At 44.4% G+C, this 13,901-nt stretch overlaps 1 protein-coding gene across 3 annotated transcripts; it reads right to left on the bottom strand.

Moving 5' to 3' along the window:
• Positions 1–689: 689 nt before the first annotated feature.
• Positions 690–13,256, bottom strand: RBM24 (RNA binding motif protein 24). Of its 3 annotated transcripts, none has more exons than XR_015152490.1 (5): positions 12,436–13,256; positions 11,142–11,265; positions 9,655–9,709; positions 9,207–9,319; positions 2,089–2,841 (listed from the first exon to the last, which is right to left on the bottom strand). XR_015152490.1 is itself a non-coding variant. In XM_086370173.1 (5 exons), exons 1-4 carry the CDS (start codon positions 12,601–12,603, stop codon positions 3,741–3,743), a joined length of 366 nt encoding a protein of 121 aa, XP_086226299.1. In that variant the 5' UTR covers positions 12,604–13,256; the 3' UTR covers positions 2,089–2,841; positions 3,715–3,740. The 3 variants fall into 3 exon arrangements, 2 of the variants coding, with proteins under 2 accessions (XP_086226298.1, XP_086226299.1); XM_086370173.1 differs by lacking the exon at positions 9,207–9,319 and adding an exon at positions 3,715–3,759; XM_086370172.1 differs by lacking the exon at positions 9,207–9,319 and having other exon boundaries at positions 690–2,841.
• Between the last annotated feature and the right edge of the window lie 645 nt (positions 13,257–13,901).

Here is a 13,901-nt window from a genome sequence, read left to right on the forward strand (position 1 = left end):
AAATATAAACATTCCAAGAGGTGATTTCCTCTTTGGTTAGCTTTTGCTATAGAACATTACAGAAACTACTGCCAGCAATCGTTTATCTAGATAAATAGTAATACATTTGACTCTGTTCTAAGTATAGAGTTTGCCAAAAAGTTTGTTTGGGTGTTTCCATAACATCTTGTAGAAAAACCCGAACGAACTTTCTACCCGATAGTTGATATACTTTAATACTTAAAATAACCATGTAAGATGGGTATTTCTGTCCTAAAATTATAGATGAGAAATCAATAAAAACCTCAGCCTAAAAGTGGAGTACAAAAAGCAACGTGTTTTGGTCACATTGCTAGTACACGGTTAGAGGTTAGTACCAAACCTCAGTTTACCTGAGCCCAGCATCACTCCAGCTTTGAGCTGACCATTCCCCCTATAGCCCTCTCCTTCCAAACAACCTTCACCTAACCAAGTTCCAGTGCCATGAATCGTCCTTTAGGGTTCACTACTAGGGAAAGACCTGTATCATGTGCTAAATGTAAGGCAGATACTGAGTTACTGAAATTTACTTAAAAAGTATAAAAAGAAGGCATCTGGGAAGCTTTCTGCTCACTGAAAATGCTACCTGTAAATCACATCATTAGTTCTAATTAAAGGGCAACATCATTCCATTTTTACCACAAAAGGAGAAACAATCAACGCAACAGAAGTTGTTAAAAATTATATTTAATACAAGTGAATAGATTAGAAGATCTGAAATGTTATAAAGCAATATACACAATGAATAAATAATTTGCACAGGAGAGTCATGTCTACATTACATAACACTGTCTAGTATGGGAATACTTAAAGTAAATCCAGTGATAATGGAGAAAGTCCATAAAAATGCTAACCTGTCTTCCCTTGTATGAAATTGTTCAAGTATAAAAATCCAATACAGTGTAAAATAGTATTCAATTTAGTTTAATAAAAATTGCAAGTATTGCAGTTTCAGAAGAAAAACGTAAAGCAGCATTTAAAAACTACATAAGTGTTAAACTAATGAAGTACCAGTAAATGAGACTGCATGAGCAAAAATCAGAGAAGGAAGCATGAAACTAGCAATAGATCCTGTTAAAAAAAAAAAAACCCTAAAAACTAAAATAAACTAAAATGTGTTAATGTAAGAGTATTCTCTTATACAGTGCACATATGAATTTAAATAAATCCAAGTCAACATCTTTAGTTGAATAGGTTAATATTTAATATGCTACATCTAGACCTACTAAATAATTTATGCCATGAGATGAATACATAATTTTACAGTGTCACATCTAAAGTTCCTTTCTTTAGAGTGCAGCATAGTAAAACTTAAAAATAAATATCTTAAATAGCATTACTATTAAGGCACAGTATAAACCACATTATCATTAACGTTGAAGAATTGTCATCTCAGTAACCTTGGTGTCTCATGTACGGTATTCACTAATAAATAGTTTTAAATATGACTCTGAAATAGATACTAAAAAGTGTAAAATTACTTAAAAAGGGAAAAAAATAAATGTCCTTAAGACAGCTCTTAAGGGTTTAGAGTCTGCAAACTTTGCCTGCCTTTAATCATAAGCCACGAGTCGACACAATAAATAGAAAGAGAAGGCGGTTGTATGTAGTAAAAGCCTGATCCTATTTCAGAATCAGAATTGCTGACACCAGCAGATACAAGTTTCCCAAAATTGAAACAGGATGGGGAGAGGGATTAGAATGTGACAAGCTCATCAAACAAGCACAAGTGATGTGTTCTTTCCAGAACTGTGTGTGTTATTGATTGTCTGTACAGCTGTTGCACCCATTCATTCCACATCACCTGTTTCACAGTCCCACTCATCCACTGGGTGGATGAGAAAATAGCTTTGGTGCCTGTCCACCACTTCACCCACTGCCACGCTCCTAGATTGTTCGATGCCCATTTTTTTTTTTTTTTTTTGAGAGAGTAAGAACATCACCTTCTTACTTGAGAAAAGTTCTCTAGGCCATAGTGACGGCTAAAAATGACAATCAGTGCTTTCACCATTTTTTTTTTAAATCTGCTTTTAAATGTAATTCAAGCTACATATTGCTCACTCTGTATTCCCTGGTTCAACTAGATTCAAATAGCATTTTCTAACTGGTAAAAGGCAGTTTGCTTCCCTGATACTATAAAAAGAGCAAAAGTAAAAATCCCGTTATAAAAGTGAAGTTCCATGGTTTCCTCCTGCCACCATTTCGTCGCGGCCTTGTATTTACTCAGGCTCTTTGGGATTGATTTCCAAAAACTGCGCCCACTCCCCTTCCTTCTTATCTCTTGCACGTCTAGAATGACTACTGGAGTATATAAAAAAAAATCATAATTCTGCTTCACAATAGCATAGCTTTTTTTTTTTTTTTAAAGCTGTTAAGTCAATGTTAACTCTCATTAGCTACTGAAAACTGGGACAATTTGGAAAGAGAAAGCAACTCGACTTTGATCAGGGGCTGCGGGCCTATTGCATCCGGTCTGTTTGCAGCTGCTGAGGCTGGTACTGGCCGAAGGCGGCGGCGGCCGCAGCGGCGGCGGCGGCAGCGGCCGCGGTCCCAGGTGCGGCGGCGGTGATTGGCTGCTGCACCGCGTAGCCGTAGCCCCCGGCCGTGACGTAGCCCGCGGCGGCCGGGGAGGCTGCGTACGGGTACTGATCGTAGGCGGCGGCGGCGGCGGCGGCAGCGGCGGCCGCCGAGTACTGTGCGTACGCGGCTCCCGTGTAGTCGATGTAAGGTGCGGTGGAGGCGGCCGCGGCGGTGGGCTGGACGTGGGGGATGACCACTCCAGGCTGCACAAAAGCCTGCGGATAGACATAGTGTGCAGGTATCCTATTGAGAAATGGGAAAAAAAAGAAAAAAAGTCAGGCAGGAGTGGCCTCCTGGGTTGAGCCTGGCTTCTTCCGAGATCAGACAAACTCCAATTTAGTGGTTATTATGAGCATAGGGTTGCCACAATATCGACTTGCCATTCATCGGCGAAAGGAGTCTGGCCGGAGCCAAGATCATGGAGTGCCCCAGAAGGAATTCAACAAGGAAAATAGGATACCCTCCCTGCTGGAACTTTTTATTCAGGATCATTTTGGAACCAAGAAATAACCATGGAACCAAAGTTTTAGGAAAAAAAAAAAATTCACGGTTCAGGAGGGCCTCGCACAGAGGAGGTTATTTCCTAAGTGCTGAATTACGACTTCAGAACATTTTGTGATGACTTTGTACAACAAAAGCGGTTCAGCCAATGGAAAGTTTCTTAAGTGTGAACAGAGGACTCCAAAGGGAATCCGTGATTGTTCAGTTCTGTAAGGGTGATGGCCGGTTTCTCAAAACGACAATCAATTTCCACAAAATCTGTGTTTATTATCATGGCAACCCTACTGGAAATTGCTATGCAGACTCAGCACACATTAATCTCTCTGCAACCTCAGTCACCCTTATTAAAGATAATAATAAAAAAAAGAAGCAGGCGACAAAATAAAAAAAAAAAAGGAATTTAAAAGTTCACAAGTGTGGTAAACACAGCAGAATCACACTTTTTCAAACGAACTGTAGTGCAGCTCACTATCACAAGAGGCTGTTGTGGGAAGCTACAGAAATGCTATTAACATTCATGGCAGTGATTCCCAAAAAGAATGTGCAGCACGCTTTTGGTCTTTCTTTCTTTCTTTTTCTCCATAAAATTCATAAAGACACAAGGGTCAGTCAAACCTGTTTGACTATCAGGCAACTGTAGGTCAGCCAGCTTGTTTATCTCTATGACAGACAGAAGGGGTTTTGGGGGAAATGATGAGGTTGAAGGAAAAGGTAGGGACAGGGAAACACAAACTAAATATTTCTCAATATCAACTTAATAGGGTTACAATAGTAAGACTAACTTTTTTTTTGCATCTAATAACTCTTGTTTCACCTTCAAACTCAACAGAAACAGATTTATTAGCATATCTGTTTTAAATCTTCCCTACTGGTAGATATTTTATACAAAATCAATTCTATTTTGGTGTATTATCCTATAAAAAGTTAACGTGAAACAAAATTAAGTACCTTTTAAAATTACACATTCAGAGGTCACATACAAAACACACTCCAGTGGCCTTACTTAAAAGTTAATGTTGTTAAAAAAAATTCACAAGAGGTATTTTTGAAACCCATGCATCTCAATTCTCACTCTTGCCATTCATAATGGCTCAGTTAAAACGCTACCATGAATACCTGATTTATTTTCATCTTTCTTTAGAATAATCTCCATCAAAACCCCTGTATTTCCAAAAATACGACACCATAATGCCATCTGCTTGTTGCCAAAAGCAACATATAAGAAGTACAGCACGAGTGAAAATTTTTGAATTTTAAAGAACCCAAAACAGAAAACTGCATATTAGGATGTTTAAAACATAAACTTTGCTTTGCCTTTTCAGAGTTTTACTGAAAGCACTCATTAAGGAACATCCATGGAAAAGATGAATTTATCACAGAGGGTAATGAACTTTGACCCCAATGATAAAAATACACTCGATTTTACTAGACTTGGAGATCTTTCCCAGTGCCAGAAGAAACGACGTCATCAAGTGTTTCTGAGGACACTTAGAGATGTTCTTAATTGCTTGTCAGAAACCAGATGCATGGTCATGCACACACTCAGAACTTCTCTGCAGGTCAGGTGACTGACTGGCTCACAGCGACAGGTGTGGCTTTATGAAACACTGTCCCTGGAGGCTGCTGTGTCCACGATGTGCAGACACGGATAAGAGAGCCTCACTCACGCCAGTTTACATGTGGTGATGGACAGCAGGGGCTGCAGCCGGGCTATTTTTGATCCTGTCATGCGACAAGGGTTTCCAGCGGGTAAAATGTCTTTATAAGGCCAAAGTAAAACATCTATCAGCTGCAAAGGCCAGCCAGTATGAATCTCACTGATACTGGAACATTAACCCATGTGCTCCCAAAGTTCCAGAGACAACAGGAGGGTTGCTAGGCTTCTATCTCTGAATAAAGGTGGTAACTAAAAATAAGTTTAGCCTACAAAAAGGTAGGATCAGTGTGTGTGTGTGTGTGTGTGTGTGTGTGTGTGTGTGTGTAGAATGTTTTAACTGGTAAGATAGACAGGGTTTCTTACAGGACTCTTGTCTGCATTTGATTTTACATTAATAGCTTTCATTTGATGCTGCCAACCAATGAGTATAAAGTTCCCAGGAATATCAGAAACCTACACAAAGTCTGGCAAGGGTTAGGAAGCCATCTGGAAGGCAAATGAAACCATGGAGTTTTTTTTTTTTTTTTTTTTTTTAAGGCTTTAGGGAAGGGAGAATCCAGAAGACCATGGAGAGACTGAAATATCTCAATTCAGGAAGGGAAGCAGAATCCGACCAAAGCGAGAGGTGGGGCTTCTCAAGCAGTTCCTGTTTGTATTAATAGTCTGCGGAACCCATTAAGGCAGTTTGGAAATCTCCTTCCCACTAGAGATCTACCAACATCCTTTCCCTCAATGAATCATAGAATGTACATGTCTAGTAGCAATAAGGGGTTTCCCTGGTGGCTCAGATGGTAAACAATCTGCTGCAGTGCAGGAGACCTGGGTTTGATCCCTGGGTTGGGAAGATCCACTGGAGTAGGGCATGGCAACCCACTCCAGTATTCTTGCTGGAGAATCCCTGTGGACAGAGGAGCCTGGCGAGCTCCATGGCGTCGAAAAGAGTTGGACACAACTGAGTGACTCAGCACAGCACAGTAGTAATAAAAGCGAAGAGCAAAGCTAACATCTTGGACAATTTTCACAGAAAATTTACTATGTTTTCCTTTTCTTCCTGTCTCTTCATGTCCCTCTGGTGTCTCTCTGTGACTTTGGACATCCTAAAGGGTTTCTTCTTCCAGCCTATCGCATACACTGCTGACCCAGTCTGCACCTCATACGTCTGTTTAAAGTAACCTAGGTCCCTAACATCCTACCAAGCTAACTGCAAACTTCTTAATTAAACTTTGGCATGACAGGCCTTTTATACTCTAGCTCCAAAATACTCCTTCCAGTATTTCTTCCCACCTTTCCTTGAATCCAGGTCAGCTGGGCTCCTCAAGGTTTCATGGACACATCACAGATACCCAGAGCTTCACCTTGGCTCATGACATCCCTTGGCCAGGGACGCCAGCCCTCATTCCATCTCTACCTGTTGCAATCCCAATCCTACTCACCCTAGCTGTATCACTCACCATGTCTAAAGCCTTCAAGAATTTACTTCACCTTTTTAGCCTCACATATTTCTGATAAGTGAAATGAACCTAATAGTTCCAACCCTGAACTGCTGTGCATTAAATAAAATTATCAGTGTGAAGAGCCTACAATGAAAAATATACTCACTGCAAGAGTTCCCTAGCCTCCATCGTGTTTTAAAATCTATTTCAGATTCTACCTCTTTGATGAAGACTTCCTAGATCCCACCGACGTGACGTTGCTCTGCCTTATCTGAAACCATATGGACAGCCCTTCTGCATGCTTCTCAGTTTTCTTACTAGATTATAAGAGAGAGCACAGTTGTGTCTTTGGGGCTACAGACTGACACAGAGGAAAGAGTATGGCTTTGGAAGTCATGCAAACCGTGATTCTGAACCTAGAATCAGACTCTAGCACTTAGTAGCCATTGTGGGAAGTTAATTAACCTCTCTGCATCTCAGTTTTTCACCTATGGAAAGGACATTAACAGTGTCTTTATCAGATAATTACTGTGATAATTAAATTACATAATTTATGTAAATCCTTTATCAGTACCAGGCAAGTAGCAGATGTTTGGTTAACTGTCCCTCCTGCCCCACTTAGTGGACAGTATAATACTTATTATGCATTAACGCAACTAGAATAAAACTTAGCACTTAAAGGAGGACTGAGTAAATATTTAAGTGTATTTCAACTTGGTCTAAACTAGCCTGGAATTTTCTACTCACAGATCCATAATCTCTCCTCTCCAAGATTTCAGTATGAAAATGATTCTTTCAAATATAAAATATTTATAAGATGTAGTTTGGCAAATTCACCAATTTCTATACATCTGCCCACTGTGTTACATCGGAAATTCCTTCAGGCCAAGATTTTTTCTTTAAAAGCCTAGAGTAATGTAGGGGCCATTTAAAGACCATATAAAAAATAGTTCTAGAATTTCAAACAATTCACTATTAAAAATTCTCAAACTTCTTTCCAGGCCTAAAAATAAGAACATGTGGCATTCAAATAGAATTGAGGATGACCAGGTGTGATTTGTTAGGTACAGACTCTGGGAATTAGAGCAGTGTTAAGAACCCCTAAAAAAAAAAAAGAGAAGCCTTGCTTGGTCTATCTGGAATGCTATCTATTTCTAATAAGAACCTCAAGTTCAATTTATCCAAACAGTAATAATCACCATCCTTTATAAAGACAGCTGCTATTAGAAGGGATGAACAGCTAAAGGTTACTATCCAAATACACTTGATTTAAAACTTCCACATGACACACTGTTTGTTCTTATTTCCCTTATACTACTTTCTTTCTCATGGATCCATAAGGACTATCACAGCCAGTTCAAATTTCTAATGTCTGCCTCTCAAGACCCTCCATAGAAGTCTCATTTCTCCACGTACTGAGTCTTTCCTCCTCTTTGCTGATGTTCCCCTATCCTATACCCTTTAGACAGGTCCCTTTTTTCCTTTCACCTGTCCAGACATACCACTGGTCCAAGTCTTGTTCCAGTCCCCACAAAGCTTTGTCCAACTCCTCCGACTCATCTATTTTCTTGCTATTCAGAATTCCTCTTGTACTTCAAATAATACCAAGTAATTTAGCAATGAATAGTTCCTGATGGGTTTGTGTTAGTTTCATTTCCCAAACCAAAATGCAGTCTCCTTATTTTGTACCATCCACTAGCATCGAGAAAAATACACACATGCTAATACCGGTTGATCAATTTAGCTGTATAGCAGCTGTCTCAGGATTAGTAACGTGAGACCATGGTTAAGTTCACCGTCACTTCTTAAGATGTCTGTTCTCCCCAGTTCTACCTTGAACATAGTCTAGACCAATGAGAAGTGGTATCCACAGAAGTAGCTGGACCCATCAACTACTATTTGTTGTCGATATCCGAATGATTTAGATGGGGCATCATTATGGATACACGAAGGCCCTTTCTAATCTTATTGGACAAAAAATTCTTCTATGGTTTAAAAAAAAAGTAAGGGTTGGTAGTAAGAGTGAGAATCTTGATATGGTTAAGAGAAGGTTATAAAGAAGGTATTCATGGAAAATATAACTTGAATCTTCCAAGTCAAATTATTATTGCTTCTTTGGATCTAGTCCTGGTAGATATCTATCTTTGCAGATAGAATCTAACCTTTCAGGTTACACATGTAGCTGTTCAGGTGCTAAGATGCAGAAGAAAGTATTAATATTGTTGAGGATGAAACACTTCTAAACAGTTAGAATATTCAAAAGGAGAGCGTAAATTTCTGGCATTAGTTACAGCCAAGTGGATCAGGTAGAAAACAGCCAAAACAGACCCTAGGTGTTCAGAATAAATTGAGGTGCTTGGGGATTTCCCCCCCATATAGTGTCTGAATGGAAGGGAAGTTGGGGAGCTTGGACAGGGAAGGATCGTAATCACAGAACCCAGAGAACACAAATATAAGCCAGCTGTTCACCCGAGTCAGATCTGAAAGGCGAAGGTTAGTGCTACTCTGCTCAAAAAAACTGGCCAGTGTTAATGAAATCTGATGAGAGTTGTTGAACCTTTAAATTAGAAGGCCTAAAAGTAGATACACACTGCCAAAGAAAGAACCCCATCCCCAGAAAAACGCCCCAGTAATACAGAAACTTAGGACATGCAAGCGATGAATCTGTGTTCTTACAGAGGGAAATCACACCATTTAGCACTCACTACAAAAATATGGTTAAGTGGAAGTTACAGGCTACAGCTGAAAAGCAAGGAAATAAAAAAAGGCCCTTTGCTTCCCATGGCAAAGTCAAAAGTCAACACCCGTCAACACCACCACCAAAACCAAAAACACAAAGAGCCCCTTCCCCGAGGAAAAGAAAACACTTTCACTACAGCTCTTTTCAATTAAGTAAAAAAAGCACACAGTTTAGCTATCAACACCACTTCATGACTGTAATAAAATAAAGCACACGGAGGTCTATTGACTATGGTGAAAAAATAAAACAACACCAACATCCATGCATCGTTAATCACCATCTGAGCTTGTGTGTCTGAGTCTACCGGTTACAGAGTTTAATTCCAAACAGAACTATTCCACCTCTTATCATGGTATCCTTCTGATCAGTTAGCTTAACAGTATACGAGCCCTGTCAGGTTAGAAAGAGATAAATACAATTGAGTCAAGTTGAACAGCAGTAATGGTGTTGGGACACAATCGTCTGTACACAAGTCATACCTGGTATTTTTGTTTTGTTTTGTTAATCATAAGCTCAAAATGGGTCTGGTTGGGAGGCTGCATACTTGGTCAGATAACTTGACTCATCTAAAAATATTTACATTATCAGCATTCAAAATACACAAACATATATAAATATGTAAACCGGGAACAGTCTATAACATAATGGTCTGGTCTGGATATAATGAAAATGAAGGTTAACAAATGATAGTCATATTGAAACTTAGGCCTGATTCATTGACTTACCCAAAAGGTCTTTGTATAAGGGCTGGATGAAGCTGTTGAACACCAAAGGCAAAACCTAACAATAAAACATACCACATTCTCTATTTGTGCATGTTAGGCATTTATTACTTCTACAAATAAAATGCAATCACATCTTTCACTTAGTAAAGGTAATCACTCTTTTAATACTTTAGAGAAAATATTATAAATAGGTTTTTAAAATTCACTTTACTAATGTTATTGTTAATTTAAATAAAATTTTCAATAGTCTTCAAGTGGAAACTAGAAATGATCCCCAAAGTTCAGTTGACAGACATAGAGTAAGACCTTAGAAAACCAGACATAAAGTTCTTGTGGAATGAAACCAAGAACAACAGGACTTGATAATGAAGTTACACGTGGCAAATCTTCCAACAATTCTGAATCATGATCTATAAAAAAGCCTTTTTAATTTGGAACATTCTCGAATGTTTTGGACAATGCTTTGGAAGATTATGGCTTTTACAGATTATAGTATTAAACATTTACCAAACAAACTCTTTTCTGGACAGCAAAACAACACACACTGTATTAGACAGATAAATGTTTTTTAATGCTCATGAATATTTGCACATGCACACCCTTTCTTGACAATCTACTTTCCCAGCAAATCTGTTTGGATGGAAATGTCTACCTCTTTCCAAAATTTCAGATGGACAGACTTAAGAATGAAGAGTATACGATTTAAATTTGCATGCCCAAGAAAAAGATTACGTTTGTTCAGTAGTCGATTCACAATTACTTGTGCGAATGCAAAAGACAGTGTGGTAAGTAATCCAAAAGATCATGTTTTCACACAGACGAAATTCTCTCCCTTTTGGTGACTAACAGCTGTATGACTTTAGAGTAAACCATTTCTCATCTCTGCATCAGTTTCTTCATCTGTAACGTAAGGGTCCTGAAGTGCATGGAATCTCTTTATTTTCTGTCATTACAAATATGCTGTGATTTTATTTTGAACATTTACCAACTAGGCACCACCACTGCCCCTTTGTTTCTTTTGGGTCAGTGTTCTGGTTGAACTGCCCACTCTGAGCACAGGGCAACTAGTGGCAAAAGAAGAAACACCACCAAGCAGAGACGTATAACCAGCTGGAGTTGACAGATCTGGCCCATATCATCCACACGGGAATGGGCAACAAGTGGCCAAGAAGAGGAAAATGGAGACTTAACTATGTATACAGAAAACAGAGGAGTCAAGCCCCAGTCTGGGTGTGTACAAACGGAACCCAACCCCAAGATCTATTTTTTGCCCACAGGTACATTTCAAGTCAAGAAAGGAGTCTTTTCAACTCTCATCTATCTTTCATGTCTTGGTAGAATAACCAGCCACAGATCAACTTTACTCAACACATCTTCAGATGCTCAGGGAACTAGGGTCTTCTCAATCAGGGATTCACCCTATTCAGAAGTGGGGGTCTCTATGGGGGGGAGGTGGAGGTGGAGGTGGGTCCAGGGATCTTTCTCACCTGGTTGCATGATCCTTGGTTTTGCTCCCAAGTATGCCAGGTTCACGTTGGCCTTCCTGCCATCAATGATGGGGTTGGGATCCTTGCAGGCTCTTTCAGCAGCAGCCCGGTCAGCCATGGTGACCTTAGCAACATACACACAGACATACACACAGAGCTCTAAGTCAACCCCTGAAGAAAGCAAGAGTCGCGCTGGAGAAGTTATTCTTATTGGTAAAACTGCGCTGGTTCTTTAACTTTTTCTTTTTTTCTGGCAGTGGGGGTTGTGGGGGGAGAGGAAACTAGAATAATCCTTGACCCTCCTTCCAAAACACACAAAAATAAGAATACAGAGAGGCGGAAAAAAAGAACCACCGCCTCCCCCACCTCTAAAGTTCTAAGGGTGCTGCTGGTAGGGCCTAGCAGAGACTCGGAAGCCAGAATTCCGTCTCAGAACTCCTCCAGATTCCCCCTCCCCCGACCATTCCCGTGTCCCTACCCGGCCCGGAGAGCCAAGGTTTGCTTTCAAGAAAGACTAGCCTCGCGCCCGCCCGGCGTTCCCAACCCCGCAAATACTCCTCAACCACAATAGCTATTGTCCTGCGAGGGAGCTCCCTGCTCCTCGGCAGCTGAATTTGCACGCTGAAATCTCCGGGAAGCTTAACTATGCTCTCCTTCAGTTCGGCAAAAAGGCAGAGCCTCATCTTTTAAAAGAAGTCATCTTTGCAATTACGAAAAAAAAGGGGGGAGGTAGTGGTGGTGAGGGGGGTGGCCTAAGAAGAAGAGTCCCAGACCTCCTGGAGTGTCCCTTCCCGGCCCCAGCCGGAACGCCAGGAAGACACTCATTTTTACAAAGCAAACAGCGCGCTTAACCACCAGCCTCCAACCCTGGAGTGTAATTATTCCCAGGGGCTGCGGCCCCTCCCTCTCAGATCTCCGCACCCCCCAAATCCCGCAGACATCACAGTTCGCTCCCTCCCCTCCACCCCTGCTCCGCCTGTCCCCCGATCCCGCCACCGCGCTCTCGGTACCCCCGGAACCCTTCGAGGCAGGCGCCGGCCCTCCGTCCCCAGCGCCACGGCGCGCAAACTTTCAGTTCAGCCGCGGGAGCGAAGGGGCAGCACCGCTCCAGTTCGCTGGGGTCCTCGCACGGGCGCGCCGAGCCCCTCACTCCAAACTCCAACCCCTCCGGCCCAGCGCCACTCTGTTCTCTCCCCGCCCCCGCGGTCCTCAGTTTCCCCGCCAGGCTCTCGGTTGCCCCCTCCATACACGCTACCCCCGCTCCCCCCAACACCCCCCCATCCGCGCAACTTACAAATCCATAGCCCCGGGACTTGCCCGTCTGCCGGTCGGTGATGACCACCGCCTCCTCGATCTCGCCGAAGACCTCGAAGTACTTGCGCAGGCTGGCGTCCGTGGTGTGGTAGGGCAGCCCCCCGACGAAGATTTTGGTGTACGTCGTGTCCTTCTGGGTGGTGTGCATCTTCGCGCCCGCCCCGCGGCTGGGGCTCCGGCTGCGGCTGCGGCTCGGGCAGCGGCTGCGCGTCCTCCTCCGGCTCCGCGTCTCCCGCACCCTCTCGCGGCCGCCGGGGGCTACGGGCGAGCCTGGGGGCGAGGGTGGCGGCGCGGCGGCGGGGGCGAGCGGCCCGGGGGCGACCGAGGGCGCGGGGCGCGCGGCTGCCGAAGTCGCCAGCGGCCGCCCGGGGAGACCTGACTTCGCTCTCTCCTCCCGCCCCCCCTGCCGGTCACGGTACAAATCCTCCGGATCGTCTGGCTGAGGCTCCGGTTCTGTAGGATGTGCAAACGCTTTCCACTCACCCGGCTGGGAGGCCAAAATGTGAAATGAGAGGGGTGGTCCTCAAGCGAAGATCAGGGTGCGTTTAGAGGTAGATTTTTTTTTCTTTCGCAGAAATTAGGTAGGTGTCTCGGGTGGGGCCTGGGGAGGGTCGGCAGTGAGAGCGTCCAGGCGCGGAGGTGGGCGAGCTGGGGGCGCGGCGGCGGCGGCGGGGCCCCGGGTATTGGGGTGCGGGGCGGGGGTCGGTGTGGGGGAGACTCCGCGCGGCTTCGGCTCCGGATCCTGTCTCTCCCGCCGCGGAAGCTGGAAGACAAGTGGCGAGGACGGCTCTCCACCTCTCTGCTCCCTTCCCCCCGCGGGCCGGGGGTCGGCGCCCGGCTGGGGAGGGGGCGGGCCGGACGCCTGCGATTGGCCGCGGCCGCACCTGGGGCGCCCGGCGCCGCCGCCCCCCAGCTGTTGGGAACAGCTGCTTCTCTGCCGGCGCGGCGCGGTGCGGCGCTGGAACCGGCGCTGGGGCAGGGCTGGGGACGGCTGGAGGCCGCCTGGCCCTCGGCGTCGCCAGTCCTAACCCGTCAAAGTCCCGGGGACTCGGCGCGGCCTCAGCCGGGACCCGGGGCGCGGGGAGCGCGCGGGAGCAGGGAGCTGCGTCGCTTTCCAAAACAGCGACGCGAGCTCTGTGCGCTCGGCCTCGGCGACAGGGCCGGACACCCAGACAGACGAGCTGGGGGGCCGGAGCCCTGGGCCGGTTTCGCTGGAAGGCCAGTTCCCCAACCTGGGTGCTGGGGCCCGCGAGCTCCGCCGACGATACCCGGAATTGGATGCTCTGAGGTCTGCAGGGCGACAAGGAGGGCCCCCAACTTCCCTTGACCCCAAAGAGCCGATGCTGGGGACAATCAGCGAGATAGAGCCAGGAGGAAAAAAAGCTCTGGCCCTCGGGTGTGCCGGGGGAGCCACTAGCTTTCATTGCTCACCGCCCAGCCAAGCTA

Source organism: Bos grunniens, chromosome 23 (assembly GCF_055505025.1).
Source record: "Bos grunniens cultivar Pamir isolate PY7600 chromosome 23, Bosgru_T2T1.0, whole genome shotgun sequence".
NCBI lineage: Eukaryota > Metazoa > Chordata > Mammalia > Artiodactyla > Bovidae > Bos > Bos grunniens.